General features: G+C 37.9%; 3 protein-coding genes and 1 non-coding gene across 7 annotated transcripts; 3 read left to right on the top strand and 1 right to left on the bottom strand.

Moving 5' to 3' along the window:
- The first annotated feature begins 217 nt into the window (after window positions 1-217).
- On the top strand, window positions 218-2,607 carry LOC147545021 (EKC/KEOPS complex subunit tprkb-like protein). 2 transcript variants are annotated; one of them, XM_086633175.1, is made up of 7 exons: window positions 218-331; window positions 629-711; window positions 1,372-1,438; window positions 1,548-1,670; window positions 1,770-1,853; window positions 1,943-2,029; window positions 2,299-2,607. In XM_086633175.1, the coding sequence occupies exons 2-7, from the start codon at window positions 644-646 to the stop codon at window positions 2,383-2,385; spliced, it is 516 nt and encodes a 171-aa protein (XP_086489301.1). In that variant the 5' UTR covers window positions 218-331; window positions 629-643; the 3' UTR covers window positions 2,386-2,607. The 2 variants fall into 2 exon arrangements, with proteins under 2 accessions (XP_086489301.1, XP_086489300.1); XM_086633174.1 differs by lacking the exon at window positions 218-331 and having other exon boundaries at window positions 495-711.
- Window positions 2,608-3,139: 532 nt separating this feature from the next.
- On the top strand, window positions 3,140-13,533 carry LOC147545020 (uncharacterized). 2 transcript variants are annotated; one of them, XM_086633169.1, is made up of 8 exons: window positions 3,140-3,407; window positions 3,576-8,675; window positions 9,048-9,301; window positions 9,386-9,524; window positions 10,491-10,692; window positions 10,787-11,134; window positions 11,510-12,213; window positions 12,498-13,533. In XM_086633169.1, exons 2-8 carry the CDS (start codon window positions 3,747-3,749, stop codon window positions 13,254-13,256), a joined length of 7,335 nt encoding a protein of 2,444 aa, XP_086489295.1. In that variant the 5' UTR covers window positions 3,140-3,407; window positions 3,576-3,746; the 3' UTR covers window positions 13,257-13,533. The 2 variants fall into 2 exon arrangements, with proteins under 2 accessions (XP_086489295.1, XP_086489294.1); XM_086633168.1 differs by having other exon boundaries at window positions 3,576-8,684.
- Window positions 13,534-14,244: 711 nt separating this feature from the next.
- Window positions 14,245-14,318, top strand: TRNAE-UUC (transfer RNA glutamic acid (anticodon UUC)). The gene has a single exon. It is a non-coding gene; the product is annotated as a tRNA-Glu (tRNA).
- A 486-nt stretch (window positions 14,319-14,804) lies between these two features.
- On the bottom strand, window positions 14,805-17,856 carry LOC147545018 (cold-regulated protein 27-like). 2 transcript variants are annotated; one of them, XM_086633172.1, is made up of 5 exons: window positions 17,529-17,856; window positions 16,131-16,343; window positions 15,732-16,017; window positions 15,273-15,385; window positions 14,805-15,189 (listed from the first exon to the last, which is right to left on the bottom strand). In XM_086633172.1, the coding sequence occupies exons 1-5, from the start codon at window positions 17,589-17,591 to the stop codon at window positions 15,088-15,090; spliced, it is 777 nt and encodes a 258-aa protein (XP_086489298.1). In that variant the 5' UTR covers window positions 17,592-17,856; the 3' UTR covers window positions 14,805-15,087. The 2 variants fall into 2 exon arrangements, with proteins under 2 accessions (XP_086489298.1, XP_086489299.1); XM_086633173.1 differs by having other exon boundaries at window positions 14,805-15,126.
- Between the last annotated feature and the right edge of the window lie 2,520 nt (window positions 17,857-20,376).

Below are 20,376 nucleotides of genomic sequence, written 5' to 3'. Positions count from 1 at the left end.
TTTTTTTTTTAAGTGTAATCTGAATTAGCTGAATCTAAATTGACTGAATTGAATAACTTGAATACTGAATTATTTTGAAAGTTACATGCTTATCTTCTAAAGCTGAGTAATTTATTAGGTCTGAGTGTCTGACTAACACTTTTACATTTATAACCCTATTCAATATTTTACACATACAAATCTAATTTCACAAAAGCCTATACTTTTCTTTCTCTAGTGAAGTGAAAAGCAAAACCCTGAACTTCTGAATCTCTCTTCCTCCATCTCTCACTGACTCTCTCTGCCTCAGTCCCTATCAGACTCTCCGGCGTAATCTCCCTCTCAGTCTCCGGTGAGAACTCTATCTCTCTCTGTGTCTCCGGTGAGCTCCTAAGTCCTAATTCAGATTTCAGATCTAAAAAACTAAAAGGCGTTCTGACCTATAGTTCAGTCAAATTCAACCAATAGGGCCGATTTTGTGGGTTTTTGACTAATTACGCACGGGATCACGGGTCAAACCGGACCTAGCTAATACTCATTGTCCTCTCAAAAGGGCGGGAGAAACCCTAATATTGCTTTTCATAGACTTTCTTCTGTCTGTTTCTTTGAGCAAAAATCTCCTTCTCTATACTAACAGATAAATTTCAAGTGACGAGTATCAGGGATGAAGGTATTCGAAGTAGACGGAAGCACTCTCTCTCTTTCTCTCTTCAAAGGGGTCACCAATTCCAAGTACTCTCTCTCTCATGCTTTATTGTTAGAGACAGTTCATTAAATTCTACTGCTTCTTATTTGAATCCATGGAAACAAAAATACTGTGAAGATTGATGTAAAATGCATATTTTGTTATTAGATTGAAATGAATTGGTTTTTGAACGTATTTGGGGATGATAATGAAATTGAAGATATCTTCTCAAATATGGGGTTTCCTTAGCTTTGAGTGGTTTATACTGGTTATAGAGTTCATTTGGGTAATCATTTGCCTAATCCTCGACAGAAAGAAAAAAATATATTGGGAGAATTAGGAAAAGAGAAAGCTTGAAAATGCTCTAATTGTTGCATGAAATTGAGGTCAATATCCTTCACTAACTGAATTTCGCATATCATACATTTTCATGGTTAATCTTAGCAATAGTTATGTGTGAAATTAGTCTCCTATTTAATCTTGCAGCTTAATCTTCATATTTTCTTTGTGCAAAACTCGTGTAAATCTCCTCAATCTTGCATTTTTGGATAAGATTTATGATCACTTTAAAGTAAAGAAATCGTAAAACCTGGAAGTAAGTTACTTTATGTTAGTATGTTTCGACTTTCAAGTAAACCACAACTATACATATATGTTTTGAAGAAAAGGGTACTTTAGTGGCTAATAATCTTTCATTTTTGCGGCAGGGAACTTCTTAATCTCATGCAGACTGGTACTCTAGAACCCGAAGTAGCGTTTCTGAATGCAACACTTGTAAGATTTTTGAGTTTTGCTTTTCAAATTAGTCTCCGATCATTATTCTTTGTTCAAATTTTATTTCATTTCTCTTGATCAAGATAGTGACATTTCTTCGATCAAACAGATACCAGATGTTTTTCCACTCTTAGCAGCTGCACATAAAACTCTTCTATCCAAATCACGGGATTCGTTGACAACAAGAACTCTCCACTCCGAGCTTGTTTATAACTACTCAGGATCTAAACATGTAAATTAATTCCTCTGATTTACAGAAACTTGTGTTTATTTCTTGATCTTCTTTTGATTTGCTATAATCCTCGACTCTGGGCTCCTACTTTTCTTATAGATCTCGGAATCTTTGAAAAGATGTGGCATCTCGGATAGCTCAACTTATGTTCTTGCTGCTCGTTTTGGTGCTTCTCTTGAAGAGGTGAGCGACCATAGTCTTCTATCAAAATTGTTATTGTATTTCTCTTCCCTTCGTCTATACCACTCATATGAAGTTGGTACTGTTAATAGATGAAAGCTGTAGAGAAGCTTATAGATGGGAAAGAGGTCGACTTGGAAGAATTGGCAGCAGCAGCGAACGTTGCCCAGATTCAAAAGGTATTTAATTTCATCCCTCTATATCGAAAGTCTGTTAAATTCAAAATAACATACTTAAGACTGTCTGTTTTTCTTTAAGTGTCATATTTCATGTGGTTTTTTATCGGAAGAAAAATGTGATGATTACGTCTATAAGTTGAAGACGGGAAGCTAGTAGGTGTCAGATCTGTAAGTTTATAAGAAAAAAGAAAAACATAGACATCACAAGTGTTTCCTCTCTGCTGTTACTTTTATCTACTAATATACTTGGATCTATTATCTTTTTTCAGCACTATAAGATATCTGGTCTGGAACTAGGGATATCATCACTTGCAGATGCCATTACTTGTCGAATTGCTGCTCGAGATGCACTCTGAGGACAAAAGAAAGAACATGATGTTGCTTGTTCACTTAATGGGGTTGTCCATCTTCACTACATTCATTTTGATCTTTTATTATTGTAATTCCAGAATGTTGTAGGTTTGGGTATGCCTTTAAATGTAATGCCTCGTTGGGCAAAACAGAGTGAAAGATATATCTCTCCTCGCCTTGAATTTAAATTTTGAAATCTGATGTCGAAGTAGTAATCTTTTTTTTTTAACTTTCTTTTAATGCGGATTGGTGTCTTTCCGTTGACTTCAAAGCACTAATCTTCCCTTTATTTCATACGTTCCTAATTGTGCTAGCTCAGTCGGTAAAGTAAACGAGATCATGAATGTCATTGATTGTTATCATTCTTAGGTCCTCATTTTGACCTCAACCTACTAATGCTTCCTTCATAAATAGCTTAGGTATGCAAATGAGAATTTCGGTTGGGCTAGAATTGGAAACTTTGTTACTGTATTCGAAAAGAATTCGTTATATCATGATCAAATATAGTACTTATAACACTTTAGAAGTTTACTTTTACTGTTTCTGTTTATTTCTTAACTAGTCATCTTTGCGTAAATCCGCTTATAAGTTTAGAAAAAACTAGATGTTTTTAAAGAGGTTGAATTTCCCGACTCGATATATATCTAATTTAAGAACAACCCAATGTAATTTATATAGAAAATCTATTTACATTTTTGTGAATGAGATTTTTGAACTGGCTCTATATGTATTTGAGTAGGAGATTGACACTCTAGCTCTATTGAGAACGTGAGGATTTATAAAAGGAAAAAAAAAAAGCAGAATCGTGTCAATTTTGAACTCTTCGCCCATCGTTGTTGTAACCTAAAAGAAAACATTTATAATCAGGAACTTAAAAACACAACCAAAGGAACCCTTCGTATTTTTCATTTGATACTCCCCCCCTCCTCTCTCTCTCTCTCTCTCTCTCTCTCTCTCTCTCTCTCTCTTTCTCTCTCCTCCACTGAATTAGGGTTTGCGACAGAGACCTTACCATAAGCCGACCCAGGTAATCTTCTTCACCTAAAATATATCGATCTCTATTTCTCTCTATCTATCTGTTTATCTGAATCTCAATCAACAACTACTTGCGTAAAAAACACAACAGAAATGACACTTCGATAGGTTTAATTTTGTACTGAAATTATAGGATCATTTTTTATTTTTTCTGTTTTAGGTGGCGTAGTTGTATTGGAAGAGAGGCTTTTAGGGTTTGAAGAAGATATTTATTCAAGAGGGGTGGTTTTGATATTGTTTGTGTTGGAGAAGAAATTTAGGGTTTGAGTTTCATGCTTTGGTTGAGATCGGCATTTGCCGGAAAGAGAAGATTTTTTGGGGTAAGATTGAGATGGCTAATCATGGCGTTGGAAGTAAGTTTGTTTCAGTAAATTTAAATAAATCTTATGGTCAGCCTGCAAATTCATCCGGACCAAGTAGATTACGGTCCAGTGTTCATGGCGGTGGTGGTGGTGGTGGTGGAGGAATGGTTGTTCTTTCCAGGCATCGGAGTTCCCTTGTCGGTGCACAGAAAAATGTATCCAGATTATCAGTACCACCCCCCTTGAACTTGCCCTCTTTGAGAAAGGAACATGAACGTTCTGATTCATCAGCATCTGGGGGTGGTTTAACTGGTTCAGGAACTACTGGCTCTGGATCTAGACCTACTTCTTCTGGTATGGGTTGGTCAAAACCTGCTCCTTCTACTTTGCCAGAGAAAGCTTCTGGAAATGATCACTCATCTATTGAAAGATCAAGCCAGATTGTTGATGGTGGTGGTAATTTATCTTCATATTCATCTGATGTCAGATCAAGAGGGGATAGTGTTTATATGCCACCTTCAGCTCGATCAGGAACAGTTGGACCAGCTCTAGTTCCTGCGACGAGGTCTTTTCCTGTAGCAGAGAAAGCTGTGGTTTTGAAAGGTGAAGATTTTCCTTCCTTGCAGGCCACATTGCCATTATCTGGTAGTCAGAAGCAGCAGGATAATTTGCTGAATAAGCAGAAACTGAAAGCGAGTGAGGAAGAAGTTGATGTTCAGAAGGGAAGTTCGTATTCAAGTTCATCATCACTTCACATGCCCCTGCAGGTACAATCTCGACTGCCTGTTGGTAACAACACAGATGAGAACAAGGGTGGTAGTTATGTAATGGGTAGGTCTAGTACAGCTGAACAATCGCGGAAGCAAGATTCATATTTCCCAGGCCCACTGCCACTTGTTAGATTGAAACATACATCTGATTGGGCCGATGATGAGCGTGATGTAGGACACAGTATACCAGATAGAGACAGAAATCATGGGTACCTGAAAAAAGATTCGACTTGGGATGATGACTTAAACTTTCCAAGGATTAGTATGCCGTCTCGAGCATCTGTTCCCAAGATTTCTGATGGGAGAAGCGCACGTGATGATGAAGCTGGTAAGGGTGGTTCAAAGGAATTGATCAGGGGGAACCATTACAACAAAGATGTAAGAGTTCCTAGCAGGGAAGGTTATGAAGGGAGTTCTTGGAGATCTTCCTCCATCTCAAAAGACGGAGGAGGGTTTGGTGTTCGTGAAAATGGAATTGACAGAAATGGTGTTGGTGCAAGGTCTTCGAATATGAGTTGGGAAACGAATAAAGAAACCAAGTACAGTGATGACCATTCTCGGGGCGGTTTTAATAGTGGACAGAGGAATTCTTATGAACAAGGAAACAGACAAAGTGCGCACAACTTTGAATCATTTAGTGGAAGAGGGGGTGTGCAGAATGCGCGTAATCAGTACAGTGTGAATCAATCAAATCGTTACAAAGCGGATTTCTTCCCAAGTAGCTTAGCTCCAAAGGCACCTGTTTCGAATAAGGTGATTCCTGACCGTGTGTTCAATTTTGGTAAAGAAAAACGAAATACCAGTGCGAAGTCGTACATAGAGGATCCTTTTCTTAAAGACATTGTCAGTGGTCCTGGTTTTGACGGAATAGATCCCCTCACCGGCGGGCTTGTTGGAGTGTTCAAGAGGAAGAAAGATGTTTTGAAACAGGTTGATTTCCATGATCCTGTAAGGGAATCTTTTGAGGCTGAACTCGAGAGAGTTCAAAAGATGCAAGAGCAAGAGAGGCAACGAGTAGTTGAAGAACAAGCCAGAGCCTTGGAGATTGCCCGGAAAGAAGAGGAAGACAGAGAACGGTTAGCAAGGGAAGAGGAAGAATGGCGAAGAAGAGTTGAAGAAGAAGCAAGGGAAGCTGCTTGGAGAGCAGAACAAGAGCGCCTGGAGCTAATCCGAAGGGCTGAAGAGCAGAAGATTGCTAGAGAAGAGGAGAAACAAAGGATTCTTATGGAGGAAGAGAGGAGGAAAGAAAATGCCAGGAAAAAGCTTATGGAGTTGGAAGCAAGAATTGCAATGAGGCAGACTGAAGAGGTTAAGGATGATAAGTTCCCTGATGCTGTGAGGGAGGATAGAATGCGAGGAAAGGTCAAGGAAACAGATTTTCCGGGGGCGAGCGACGTTGGAGATTGGGAAGATGGTGAGAGAATGGTAGAAAGGATCACTACTTCCGCATCTTCTGATGCTTCCAATCCGAACAGATCCTTTGACTCGGGTCCCAGGCCTCCTTTTTCAAGAGATGGGGATTCTGCGTTTATTGCCAGAGGTAGACCTACAAATTCCTGGAGGAGGGATGTGTTTGAGCATGGAAACAGTTCCAACTTCATGCTACAGGATCACGAAGATAATTACCGTGGTCCAAGAGGGGAAACATATGGTTCAGAAAGAGTATTTCCAAGGAAGGAGTTCTATGGAGGTTCTGGGATCATACCAGGAAGGTCGTCTTCCAAAGGGGGGATCTCAGAGCCCCATCCATTTGATGATTTCTCTCATCTGAGAGGGCATAGGTGGAATCTTGATGATGATAGAAACCACTATGGCATGAACCAAGAGGCTGATCCTGAATTTTATGATAATTCCATAGATAAGTTCGGTGATTTGGGATGGGGACAAGGTCGTTCTCGTGGTAGCCTTCATGCTTCATATCCAGATAGACTATATCAGAACTTTGAAGCTGATGAGCGTTCTGCCTACTCTAGGCCAAGGCATTCTGTGAGACAGCCTCGTGTTCTCCCACCGCCATCACTAGCTTCGATGCATAAAAACACCACAAGTGCTGAAATGGAAAATCCAAATTCTACTTTTTCGGCAGGTGAGATGAGGTACCACCATGCAGTGAGGAAACCCAGATCTATTCTACGTACAGATATCGAGGAAAGAGTTGAACAACCTAGAATAATGGATGCTGAACTGGAGACCATATCCCAGGACCAAAAAGTGGAGAAGGCTACTTTCTCAAGGTGTGACTCACAATCCTCCCTCTCTGTTTCAAGCCCGCCTCACTCACCTAATCATCTTTCACTTGATGACCTCGAAAATTCAGGGGATTCCCCTGTCTTACCAAGTACTGCAAAAAGTGAAGAGATTTCTTTAACCGAAAATGAGCATGACTTTTCAGTAGCTGAGCCTCGAATCAGAAACAATATCTCAAGTTCGAATGTTGCTTCTGCTATTGAAGATGACGAATGGGCTATGGAAAATGATGAAGAATTGCAGGAGCAGGAGGAATACGATGAGGAGGAAGATGGTTACCTTGAAGAAGATGAAGTTCAAGAAGGAGATGATGAAAACACTAATTTGGGCCAAGAGTTTGAAAGTTTGCATTTGGATGTGAAAGAGACATCTGGCAACATGGGGCAAACAATCTTAGGCTTCAATGAGGGTGTCCAAGTCGGCATTCCCAGTGGTGATGAGTTTGAAAGATCATCAAGAAATGGAGATATGCCAGTTGGGACACAAGTTGGAACTTTTAGTGGTTTGTCTGGCAATGGACAAGACAGTGTGCCTGAATATAGTTCTCCTGAAACAATCTTGCAAAGTTCTAACAATGTAGCCGATGAAACTCAAAATGTGGTCCAGGATTTGGCTGTGCAACCTGGTAATTTAGCAGCATCTGTGGGTCATGGACGAGATATTATAGAAGCTTCTGCGAATGTCAGTGTCCCAGCTCAGCAAAATGTCACTACTACTGCAGCCCTACCTTCTCCAGTTGTCCAGCCAATCAAGTCTCCTATTTCAGTTGGTGTTAGTCAGGCTGCTGAAGTACCTGTTACCCTTCAGTTTGGCCTGTTTTCAGGTCCATCGTTAATACCATCTCCAGTTCCAGCTATACAGATTGGTTCGATACAGATGCCTCTTCATTTACATCCTCAGGTTGGTTCATCTCTCAGTCACATGCACCCTTCACAGCCTCCTTTCTTCCAATTTGGGCAGTTGAGATATGCATCTCCAGTCTCTCAGGGAATTCTGCCTTTGGGTCCTCAGTCAGTGTCTTTTGTTCAACCCTCTGCCGCCACTCATTATCCTTTTAGCCAGAACCAGGGAAATACCGCAAATATTGGAGTGGCCCAAGGCACTCTGTCTCAAACAAACCTTACAAACTCTCTGTTGGATGACCAACATGGCATGCCAAAGTTTTTGGAATTAACTCAGGATAACTCGCCTACAAAGGTGAGCGTCTTGCCTGCAACACAATCCGCGGATAAGGAAATTCTATCATCTCAGAGTGAGAGCATATCTGTTCATGTAAATGACATGGCTGTTAAGAAGAATGACAGATATGGAACTAGCAACAAAGAGTCACTAGGTCAATTGCAACCTGAAGCTGGTAAATCTCAGTATGTGTCAAGGGCTCCTGGCCCAGTATCTGGTAGCAAAGGGAAAAGGTTTATATATAATGCCAAGAATTCTGGACCGAGACCTGCAAATCCAGTTTCTGATGGTCCTTATAGGACTTATGCGGTTACTGGTGAGTTTCAGAGAAGGCCTCGTCAAAAATTCTATCGCACTGAGTTCAGGGTAAGGGATAATTTTGAGAAGAGGCAAATAGATGGCTTAGGTTCTGCTGCAGCAGACGACAAGATGGATTTCCCTGGAAAAATGTCAGAAAAATCAAATGGTTCACATGGTGTTGACTTGGAAAGCAAGACGGAAAGGCTTAGAGAAGAAGCTCCAGCAAAGAGACTAGCATCTTCACTCAACATATCAAGCTTTGAAGAGGCAAACTCTAAAAGGAATAGTAGTTCTATGGAGGATATTGATGCTCCTATGCATAGTGGTGTTGTACGTGTTTTCAGGCAACCTGGCATAGAAGCTTCATCCAATGAAGATGACTTCATCACAGTTAAAACCAAGAAGCAGATGCTGAATGATCGTCGAGAACAGAGGGAAAAGGAAATTAAGGCCAAATCCCAGGTGATGAAGGTATTTTTTTGTTATATTTGGGCTGTTAAAAAGCTTTATGAAATAAGAATTCTTGGATCAAATTGTCAATTTGTTTGGTACATCTCGAAGAACTATTTTACGGGAAATTCTGGTTTAATGAGCACATTTGGTCGAAGCTAGTCTTTTTTTTTTCTCTGTGCTTGTTATATAGTTAGTTTGGGGATTTTATCATCATTGACGTGTTTCGCACTAATCCTTGATCCCATGTCATTACTATCCTATATGATGTTGATTGATTGCTTCATTTGTTATTGCGTGCTAGGCATTTCGTACTAATCCCGACCCATCTCATACTATCGGACATGATGTTGATTGATTGCTTCATTTGTTATTGTGTGCTAGGCATCTCGGAAACCACGTTCTGTCCCGAAAAAAACTGGACCTCCAGCATATTCCGGTAAAGCACCGGCATCATTGGTTAGAGAAGCAGCAAGAAGTGTTCCTACCAACTCCCCTCTCACTAATGTGCAGGGCTTGTCCAAAATTGACATAGGTTCTGGGTTTACTAATAACATAGTTTCACAACCCCTGGCCCCAATTGGGACTCCGGCCGTCAATGCTGATGCTCCCACTGTTATGAGATCCAGTTCTATCAAGTATGTTACTTCTAGATGGAAGTTGTCTACTGCAATTAGGCAAGAAATTAGTTTAGATTAATCCTCTTTTGTGTTCTTCTGCAGGTCCTTCCCGCGAGCTTCCGTTACCGTCATATCTAATTGTGGGTCAAACCTTGTGACATCATTTGATAACCAGAGTACTGCTTTGGATAGTGTTCCAACATCTTTGGGGACGTGGGGCAGCGGACGAGTTAACCAGCAGGTATGCAGAAATTTTATTGTTGTTATCTAGTTTGGAAAAAATATTTCTTTTATACATAGGTAAAAGAGAGATCAATTCATAACAGATCAACAAAGTTGGTTTGCCTTGAAGAATTTATCAGCCTTATGTTCTACTTAATGCTTTATTTCTAGCTGTTTCTACTTTTGAGCAGCAAAATTTCTATTTGAATATTTGATTCTCTGGTTAGTAATATTCGATCTAAATGTTTCTACTTTTGAGCAGCAGAATTTCTATTTATTTAAATTAGCTTTGTCTTGTTTATGTTGGCTTATTTTATGAGATCGTGCATATACATTGTTTCTGATGGATGCATATTGAGTTCCGTTATTGGTCATGTTCCCCATAAAACCATGTAGAGCTGATTTATAGATGCCCATGTTTGGGTGTTGATAAATATATTACCAATGGCATGGCCACATGAATATTCTTGGGTCAACTGATATTCAATATTATTTGAGCGTCATAATGAGTGGGATTTGGTTCTTACGCGAGGTAGATATAAACTAGTAACTGGAACCTTTTCACTGATGGAAATTATTTGTGGTTCTTGTCTTCCTAACATATGCAACATGTGTCTCTTTAATATTTGAAACTGGTTGACTAGTTTCTATTATAATCTTGTTGTGTTTGTTTTTGTATTGCTTATTTGTTGTTTAGATTGACTTTGTTAAGCAATTCTATGTGATGTCGTTTTTTTTGTTCTTTAGATTGACGTTGTTAATCAATTCTATGTGATGTCAATTTGGTCTTACAGTTAGGTAATCATTTTTATGCAATTGTTGTTTCAATCATATTATAAGTTGTTTAGGAGTTTTTCACTGCTCGCTCCTGCTATTGTATTAGCCTTCCTATTTTTATTTACTGTTTGTCTGTCGAATTTATTTGTCACTTTGTTCATATGAAATACCCCAGGAGTCAGTACTTCTCATCATATATAATTTTCAGGTTATGAATTTAACCCAGACTCAGCTTGATGACGCTATGAAGACAGCACGATTTGATTCTCGCGTCGCTTGTATTGGTGATCAGTCCAGTGTCATTACTGAGCGCTGCAAGGCACCCCCATCCAACCTGACACAGGACAAATCATTTAGTTCTGCGTCAAGTCCTCTCAGCTCCCTGCTAAATGGGGAGAAAATACAATTTGGTGAGTCCTTAGTTTCTTTATTTGGTAAAAAATGAAAGTTATTTCTGTTTACAGCCTGGTAGTGATTTTTGACTTATTTGCGTATGATGTTCAGGTGCAGTTACCTCACCAACCATTCTACCTTCCAGCAGCTGTGCCATCTCTAGTGCAATTGGACATCCAGCTTCATCTAGGCCCAAAGCCAGTATTCCAGTTGAAAACTCGTTACCAGCTGCAGTTGAGAGTGGTCACTCTTTGATCTTTGAGAAAGAACAATGTCCTGATGAAAATTGCGCTCATCTACATGATCCCGAGGCTGAAGCTGAAGCAGCTGCTTCTGCAGTTGCTGTTGCTGCTATTAGTAGTGATGAGATAGTTGGGAGTGGGGTTGATGCATGTTCTGTCTCTGTGTCCGGTGCAGGAGGATTTGGAAATGTGGATATTGAAAACATAGCTTCCGGAGGTTGGTAAAACAATTTTTTCATTTCTACTAGTCCCTCCAAGTTTTATAATTTAAGGTTTGATAGCAAGGAAATGTGTTTAATGGAAGTGTCATTTTCACGACTATGGTGGAATTCATTCTGCCGGGGGAGCAGAGAAATGTAGTCCACGGAAATGTTAAAAGCCATACTTTTTGTCACAGTTTTAAGTTATTTAGACTCACATTTCCATGGAATTGAAACTTCAACCAATTCTTTCTAACCTACCTTTCCACGGAAATGAAAAACATAACCTGAAATGGAAAAGTTATTTTAGTTATTGTTCATTTCACTTTGACATTCTTGCAATTTTTTCTTTGAAATTTTATTTCAATTTGACATTGTTGAATCTTTGTTAGGTGGATCAGGCAATCAACAATTGATAGGTCGATCAAGGGGCGAAGAGTCTCTCACTGTAGCCCTTCCAGCCGATCTGTCAGTAGAAATGCCTTCCCTATCTTTATGGCCGCCTTTACCCAGTCCGCAAAATTCTTCTAGTCAAATGCTTTCTCATTTTACTGCACCGACGTCGCATTTTCCTTGTTATGAGATGAACCCCATGTTAGGTGGCCCTATATTTGCATTTGCTCCTCACGATGAATCTGCCGGCACAGAGTCACAGTCTCAAAAGAGTAATACTTCGGGACAGGGACCTCTTGGAGCATGGCAACAATGCCATTCAGGTGCAGATTCCTTCTATGGGCCACCGGCAGGATTCACTGGCCCGTTTATCGGTCCACCTGGAGGAATACCTGGTGTTCAAGGTCCACCACACATGGTTGTTTATAACCATTTTGCACCAGTTGGTGGTCAGTTTGGGCAGGTAGGTTTGAGTTACATGGGTACTACATATATTCCTTCTGGAAAACAACCTGACTGGAAGCACAACCCGGTCCCTACTTCCACAGTGGGTATTAGTGAGGGAGAAACTAGCAGTTTGAGTAACGCTTCTGCACAACAAAGTTCCCCAAGCATCCCTACTCCCATCCAACATCTGGCCCCCGGATCACCCCTCATGCCCCTGCCTTCTCCGTTTGCCATGTTCGATATGTCCCGTTTCCAGGTACAGTTTTCATATTCATACAGAGATGGTAAACCTTCTCTCCCGTTATAATTGAGGTTCTTTATTTGACACCAAAGTTTAGTTTTCACAATAAAAAATTGTAGTATCAAACATGATTAGGACACGTTTTGAATGGGGGAACACCAACACAGTAAAGAAAAATATTTATCATTACAGAGCAGGTTACTTTATGATTTTTTTTTGTTTACCACTTAACATAAGAAAGTTCTGCATTCATTTATGATAACTGCTCCTGATTGACCAAATTTGTTTTTCTCTTCCAGTCTTCCACAGATGTTCCAGTTCAAGCACGCTGGTCTCATGTTCCTGCACCTCATCTTCACCCGGTTCCTCTTTCATTGCCATTGCAGCAACAACCTGAGGGTGGTTTCCCTCCACAATTCAGCCATGGGTTGTCTTTACCAGTGGATCAATCAACTGGCAGCAGATTTTACGAGCATAACTCATTACCTCCAGACAGTCACAGGTCTTTTCCTGGACCAACCGCTGTTACTGGCTCGCAGTTTCCAGATGGGCTTGGGTTGGTGGAATCCTCGAGCTCCACCACACCAGGTACCCATGTCTTAAATAATAGCAGGCCAGTTTTATACAACCCCAGCAACGGGAATGCCAACAAAGTGCAGAGGGCTATCTCAAAGAGCACATCAAGAAACACTTCTGCAAATAATGAAGTAGGTGGTGGTGGTGGAAATCACAACAATAATGGTAGTGGTGGCAGCAATAGTCAGAGCATGAGTTCTGCTCATAAGAATCAGTCGACTAATAACCAGCAGCAAAACCCAAATCAGCAACACTACCTTCATCAATCTGGTGGATATAATACTGATCAGAGAGGAAACAGAGCCCCCCAGAAGGTTGGTTCAGGTTCTGGATCAGGAAATGATTGGTCGCACAGGAGAATGGGTAGTGGGTATCAGGGAAGGAATCAATCTTCCGGGACAGACAAGAACTTTCAGTCTCAGAAGACCAAGCAAATTTATGTGGCGAAGACAACCTCAAGCGGAACGTCTTCAAAGATTTAAGGACATCAGTGCCAAGGCGCAGTATTTGCCCTGTCTTGCTGAAGATCACTAGAGAGAGATAGCAGCTACCACTACTAGTACTGTGGTTGTAGGATGGAAGAGTTGGCTATGAGATTTATTTTTCTTGTAGGCCCAAATTGTTGGTGGGGGCATATTGTTTAAAATTGTTGAAATGGTTTTGAGTGAATGGAGATAGAGATGGGGGATTATTAGACATCAAAATTTGAGTGATGCTGGATTTAGATTTATATAAAAAGGGTATCTGCATGTTAGTTCATTCCTTTTCTTGGACATGACTTCTTGGAAGATAGATTATAGACTTTCTTATATTATATTGAAGACAAGCAAGTGTCTGCTTCCTTTCTTTTTGGGGTGTTATTTATTGTATATTTTAGTTTTGAGAGAGATTTTTTCTTCTTAGGCTTTTGACTATTTTTTTTTGTTAAGTCTTGGGCTTTTGACTTGAGTTTGATTCAGAAGCTTATACCATTTCGACTTTATTGGAATTTCATCAACTCGGTGTGTATGTTGAGTCTTAGTGTCGAATTCTATGTGATGGTAGTACTTATGGCAATTCTGAGGCAGACAGAGTGTGAGAACTCTCATTTTTGACGAAAAATTCACCTACTGATCTAATGACAAAGACAACCAATTTGCATCTCTACTTATCTTGTTGGCTAAAATTGCTAATATAGTTGCTCCTCTCAACCTCATGTGAGTGTGTAATGGTATTGTTTATAGTCTAGTTTTAGTGTTTATATAATCGGCTATATGTGTCGAATTTTTCTTTGGACAAAGATTGAGGAAACTTTTCTAGTAGGTCCACAAAATTATAGCATAACGTTTGGATCATTAACTAATCACGAGTGGGTCTTGAAAGAAATAATTCTCTTTTGTGGGAATCTGTGTATCACTGTATATGATTGAACCTTTATCTTCAAGCATGATAGAAAGACCTTATAATATGAAACGTTAGTATTGATATCAATCCATTGTAGTCCAGCCCGGTTAGGATACCTGGCTTTCACCCAGGCGACCCGGGTTCAAATCCCGGCAATGGAAGTTTTATAAGGTTTCTTTTTTTGGGGAAAATAACAGGAGAAATAAACTAATCTTCCGCTGAAGTAATTACCCAAAAACACAAAAGAAAGGAATAAGAGAGATATCGAGGGGACTCTAATCTTTTTCTGAGGATTTACCAAAAAATGGAAACTGCACAAGATAATTCTAAAGTTCTAGTTTTCTACGCAAGGACAATCGATCTAAATGGTATCCGACAAATTCTACTATAATAAGAGAACCGTTTAAAAGTATGTGACAAGTGCCAAAAAAAAAAAAAAATATACCTTGAATTCCAAGAAAGAAGAGTTAATAAAAGATAACACAACACTCAAACAAGAGATTGGATTTTGCAATAACAAAAGAACCTTTAGGAACCAATATTATCATGAATTAGGTTATTATAAACTCAAAATCTTGGTATTTTATTGATAATTAGAATCTCTATCTAAGACATGAAGAAACTCTAGATAAAAAGAACACAAGAGAAGAATGAATTAGGTTATTATATTGAGTACAAATAAGTTTTTAGAACTAAGTATACTTCTAAATCTACTCTTCCATTTCTTTTAGTTCTCTAGGCTAATGGATTTCCTACAAAAATTAAGACAAGACTATCAACATACCTTCTGTAACAACATATTTTCCTCTACTTTTGTTACTTCTCACCAATTTTTTACAGAAACTTCAACTTCCAACTTTACATCTTTCAAATATTGATATCTTTCTTTTAGCTCATATTGGTATAACTACCCACACGCACGAATGATAGTTATTGTGATTGTTCATCTGAAACAAATTCGGCTTTAATCTGCCGAGAAGAGGATTTCTCGTTAGAATCTTCTGTTATAGGAGACTTCCAAATAGGAACAACCTGAAGTGAAAACTAGAATCTCAAATAACAACATATGATAGTCTAGGATATCAAGTTAGAAGAGATAGTAACTCTTATATTACCTGATTTCTGGTTGAATCTTTACTATCCTCGGTTTTCATCCGTTTGCTTCTACTCAAACTGCTTACATGTTCCCCTTCATATCCTTCATTGTCAAAGTTCTGATCTGACCCCTCTAGATCATTTTATCAAGATGAAGAAAATCAGAATTTACTTCAAAAAGCGAAGCTCAATATGCACATCAAACTGTACTTTAGGTAAGCCAAATGCACTAACAATACAACCTAGAAATGCATTGTATTTGTATACGCTCGTAGGTAAAGATAAAAAGGAAACTAGTCCGTAATGAGTAACAATTAGTGACTTTAAATTAGCTCGTAATACCCCAAACTCTACATGAATGGGATGGGAAGCTCGAGGATGCACAAACAAGATATTCCTTAAATGATCCACACTTTAGCCGACTAATTCGTTGACTAGGTAATGTACCCATTGTCCAAGGAGATGCATTAGAATGTTACCTGTTACACTTCCAATAGTATCTTGACGAAAGAGGCACGAGTCCCTAGAAGAAAAGTAATTTGAATTTGTCACCATCCTCTTCTCTCTCAAGTGAACTGCTCGACTCTGAGGTGCAATTTGGTCCTCGAGGCTCGGTGATGCAACTTCAAGTCTTTTTTCTGCGGATGTTAAATGTTGGAGGCATGGGTTTCCTGGAAGAGCCCGAGCTTCATTTGAAATGTCCAGCTGAGGTCGAGGATTTCGCAAGTTGAGGTTTTCCCAGCATCCACCTCGAAGAACCTTGAACTAGCAAAAAGAGAACAAAATTGAAGACGAAAGATGAGAGAAATTCCCAATTCAAGAATGAGTTAACGGTGATTGTAATCAATAGAGCATATTAAGCAGAATAAATTTGTTACCTTGCCAGATGAGATTTGTGTGTTAGCATTCGATTGTGTAGAAGAGTTCGGATTAAATTTACTCCTTCCTCTTGACCTATTCTCTGGTTGGTCATTGGAACGATATTCAAGATTGTGTAATTTTCTAACAAATGAGGCTTCCATGGAACTGATATACTGACTATGCTTCTCGTCTGTCCATTCCGTCGACAGTGGTTTAGAAACCTTAATGCCCTGAAACGAAAGTACGACCAATAAGTAAGAAACGAAGTTGGAATAGACAATAGATTCTAGTACAAGAATCTACTTTTTAGTTCAAAGCAATCTAAGTAAACTTTTATCATGGGAATCTTCATTCATCAAGACAGAGTGGAAACCATAATAGGATCAAAGTTGGCTCAACCAAGTTGCATTTCTTAAATAATGTATGTTAGAAAATATTTTTTTTCTCCGATCAACAAAATGCAAAGATTTGGAGCTACATGCATAATTCTTCATACAAGAAAACTAAATCTTGCAACTATTTGTTAATCAATATACCAAAATCCAATATCGGATAGTACAAACACTTTTTACATGGACAAAAGGAGTTTTCATGATAGAATACAAACTTTAATATGGTATTGAAGCTAGATCCATATATGATAGGCCCAACACTCACACAATCTCCACGTCACCCAACAAAAAAGAACAACAAGGCTACACAACCCACCTCTAAGGACTCCCACTTGAACCGCATGTGAGAGAAACAAGAGTTTCTCTCTCATCTCACATGTTTAGTCACGTGGAGAGAGAAACAAGGGTTTCTCTCACATGCGGTTCAAGTGGGAGTCCCTGGAGGTGGATGAGTATACTTTTTGAAAAAAGAACATTGTAGGCACAAATAACATTGCAAATGATAAAATTTCAGAATAGTCCCACATGGACAAAAGAAAATCTCGTAACAAAGTATATATGAAAAAACTCTTCCCCACTCACAACCAACTGATTTGTAGTTGGAATTATTACCTAAATCTTAAAAATGGTTACCCATTAAATCACAACAGATAAAGAGCAAACTCAGCAATTATAGATTTAACCCATCAAAGATATAAGTTTTTAACTCCCTAAAACCATAGTTCAACAAAAAAAAAAAAAAAAACTCCCTAAAACCTAAATTATTCTCTAATAAACCATAACCATCAAGAGTTTTATAGAGATTAACTAATTACATAAACTAATTAAAAGCATTCCAGCTTCTTCCATTAAACAATATCAAAATCACTAATCTTATCCTTCACTATAAACTAATCTTCAGAATAGAGGGGAAAAAAATAAAATCTCAACCCAAAGAAGAAAAACCCAGATTTAATCTTGAGAAAAAAAACCCATTATTAATATATAATCAAATCAAAGAAAATATAGAAGAAAAAGCATTACCAAGCTAGAAATCTCTCCATTTTGAACTAAATCGCTTGAATTTTTTCCTGTGAGTTCCGGCATGATTGGACTCGGTTTAATCTGATTTGCTATATATATGTGTTTTGAGATTTCCGTCCGTTGTTATAGAGAGAACGAAAGGTTATAGTATATCTCTTGTGAAAATTGAAGGATATTTTTAGGCGAATTTAGAGGAAGAAGTAATTTATGGCTCTAAAAATATTGATTCCTCTTTTCTTTTAGAGAGAGAGAGAGAGAGAGAGAGAGAGAGAGAATAAAGATTGGGTGTTGTTTTCGTTTTGCTCTTTTTACGTGTCGGAGCCAAGTCATTATTTCCTTCTCCGCATCAAAATATCTAGGAGCTTAGATATTTTCTCGAGTCGGGCAGATCTATAGGCGCTCCATATTACTACTTTAGGCGCCATTATATAGACAAATTTTGGAAGGGATTCATTCATGTGTTGATAGAGTAGAGTAGGAGGGTCTAAAGCAATGATTTGGGGGCGTTTTTAGAAATCCCCTTTCAAGTTTGGTTTCAAAAATATCTGTCCTCACCTTTGCCGACGTGGCTCATTTTGAACTCTTCTTGCTCTATGAGATATTTTTCTGTTTTCCCCTTAATTATTCCTTTTTGCTGCCTTGGGTTATTTTGGTTTTTTTCTTTTTTTTCTTATGAAAGATATTTATTTTATTTTTTTTTGGTTTTTATAGGAGTATATTTTTTTCAATGGGAAAGAGCAAAAGGAAGAAGATATTTTTTTTCTTTTGAATAAAGCTTTCAAATAGATCACCCGATATTCATTACAATGACTCAAGTACTAAAGTTCAAAGTAATAATAGTACGGATGTAAAAGTTAACTGAAAGGACTTGAATGCGAACTCGCTCAAGTCAGGTGCTTAAAGCTGATTTTGCTAATTGATGCGCCTCCATATTAGAAATACGATGGCAGAATTATAAATCTATATCCACGGTTGAGAGGTGTCCACGTAACCGCACTACGTCTCCCGATAGTCTCCACGGAGGTGTGTATGATGGGTCAGATAGCATCTCGACCATTGATTTACAGTCACTATCTTAAGATATGTTTAAAATAGTGAAGTTTTGATTTCTAAAATCTATTTTTGTATCAAATGGGTTATAATTACACTAAATGAGATTACCATTTAGCTTTTGCAGTTTTTTATACGAAAATTATAAAGGGATTTCAATTTCAAACTATTGGGAGTTTCAAATTAAAATATACAAAAAGATAACTTATTTTTATCTTTCAAAAATATAACAAAAGAATTTTTGTCTCTAATATTACCTGGCACAGAAACCTTTATATTTAGGGTCCATGGGTATATAGCCCAAATTAATGTTCAAAAAGGGTTTATGATCCGATCTTCCTAAAAATTAGGTTTTTAGTCCTTTTGTTCTGGGAATAAAAACCCTTTGTATATTAAACAAAATATCTTCCATGTCCCTAAATAAATTTCGTTGGATTTTTTAACGTGGGCCCGGACCGAAATTCAAACGGCATATTGTACCGTGATTCTGGGTTTAAAAAAGGAAAAAATTATATAATTTAAACAAGATTTTCTCTCTCATCTATCATCTATTTTGAAACCGAATCAAAACTTTCCCCTAACGATTAGTTAGCAAAACCCTAACGAAATTTCAGATTTGGAAAGAGTATATTTTCTGAGATCAATTAGCGTGATTTAGGAGTTAGTTTTCAAAACGTATATATCACTTCCTCTCACTTAACTTTCAGATTTGGAAAGAGTATATTTTCTGAGATCAATTAGCGTGATTTGGGGGTTAATATTCGAAACGTATATATCACTTTCTCTCACTTAACTTTCAGATTTGGAAAGAGTATATTTTCTTAGATCAATTAGCGTGATTTGGGGGTTAATATACAAAACGTATATATCACTTTCTTTCACTTAACTTTCAGATTTGGAAAGAGTATATTTTTCTGGGAACATTACATCAGCATTTGTTTTCGTTTTTACTCATACATAAACACACATCGAATACAAATTATGAAACGATTACGTAAATTATGTGTTATTTATGATGAGGAAACTATCATTTTTCATGTATACAACTTAATTTATCAAATGTATGTGTGTCATGTTCAATAAATTACACATAATTTCTTTTACATTATACATCGTTTACATTCTGTTATAAAACGAAAACGTACAAAATATTCTCTAGTTTAAAAATGGTGTCCATCCATGTACTCTCCACTTGTAGTCTTGAACAGCACAAACAACAGTTACACTATATTGTCGAAGAACATATCGAAATGCTTTTGCACCACCAGAAAACAACTGACCAACTTCAGTAATATTTTATCCCAGTCATCAGATTTTAGTTTTTGGTCTTACTTAGATTGGATGATTCTGTAGGAAATTCCATAAGTAACAACAAAACTACAAAAAGAAAACATATACATTTATCAACAAAACATATAATTTACTAGAAACGACATGTGTAATGGAATAAATTATGCATATTGTTTGTTAAACTTCATATGTGTTAGGAGACAAACAGAACTTTAGTTTGAATCACAAGATCACCGTTATGTGAAAAAATATGTATAATGTGTAATAAATTACATATAATTTTTGGAACATTACACAATGTTTACATTCTGTTACAGTATAATTGTACGAAATCTTCAGTGGTGTGTAAAGCGCAATAAAGTACATATAATTTTTTGCACAATACACATTGTTTACATTCTGTTACAGTAACATCGTACGAAATCTTCTATGGTACAAATGTGTGATGTTCAATAAATGGACATACTTCCATGTAAATTACGCATCGGGTACATTATGTTACAAAAAA

This window comes from Eschscholzia californica, unplaced genomic scaffold, assembly GCF_041429995.1.
Source record: "Eschscholzia californica isolate CP2 unplaced genomic scaffold, dmEscCali1.0.p SCAF_4, whole genome shotgun sequence".
In the NCBI taxonomy this organism is placed as follows: Eukaryota; Viridiplantae; Streptophyta; class Magnoliopsida; order Ranunculales; family Papaveraceae; genus Eschscholzia; species Eschscholzia californica.
Note: the sequence above shows the minus strand (reverse complement) of the source record. Positions and strands in the feature narration are given on the sequence as shown.

Excerpts from the sequence above, each read along its gene's own strand:
- LOC147545021 (XM_086633175.1), top strand. The coding sequence starts at position 644 with ATGAAGGTATTCGAAGTAGACGGAAGCACTCTCTCTCTTTCTCTCTTC. Across the intron at positions 712-1,371 it reads AAAGGGGTCACCAATTCCAA|GGAACTTCTTAATCTCATGC; the intron begins GTACTCTCTCTC and ends TTTTTGCGGCAG. Across the intron at positions 1,439-1,547 it reads CGTTTCTGAATGCAACACTT|ATACCAGATGTTTTTCCACT; the intron begins GTAAGATTTTTG and ends TCGATCAAACAG.
- LOC147545020 (XM_086633168.1), top strand. The coding sequence starts at position 3,747 with ATGGCTAATCATGGCGTTGGAAGTAAGTTTGTTTCAGTAAATTTAAAT. Across the intron at positions 9,525-10,490 it reads GCGGACGAGTTAACCAGCAG|GTTATGAATTTAACCCAGAC; the intron begins GTATGCAGAAAT and ends TATAATTTTCAG. Across the intron at positions 10,693-10,786 it reads TGGGGAGAAAATACAATTTG|GTGCAGTTACCTCACCAACC; the intron begins GTGAGTCCTTAG and ends TATGATGTTCAG.
- LOC147545018 (XM_086633172.1), bottom strand. The coding sequence starts at position 17,591 with ATGCCGGAACTCACAGGAAAAAATTCAAGCGATTTAGTTCAAAATGGA. Across the intron at positions 16,018-16,130 it reads CACAAATCTCATCTGGCAAG|TTCAAGGTTCTTCGAGGTGG; the intron begins GTAACAAATTTA and ends TCTTTTTGCTAG. Across the intron at positions 15,386-15,731 it reads TACTATTGGAAGTGTAACAG|AGGGGTCAGATCAGAACTTT; the intron begins GTAACATTCTAA and ends AAAATGATCTAG.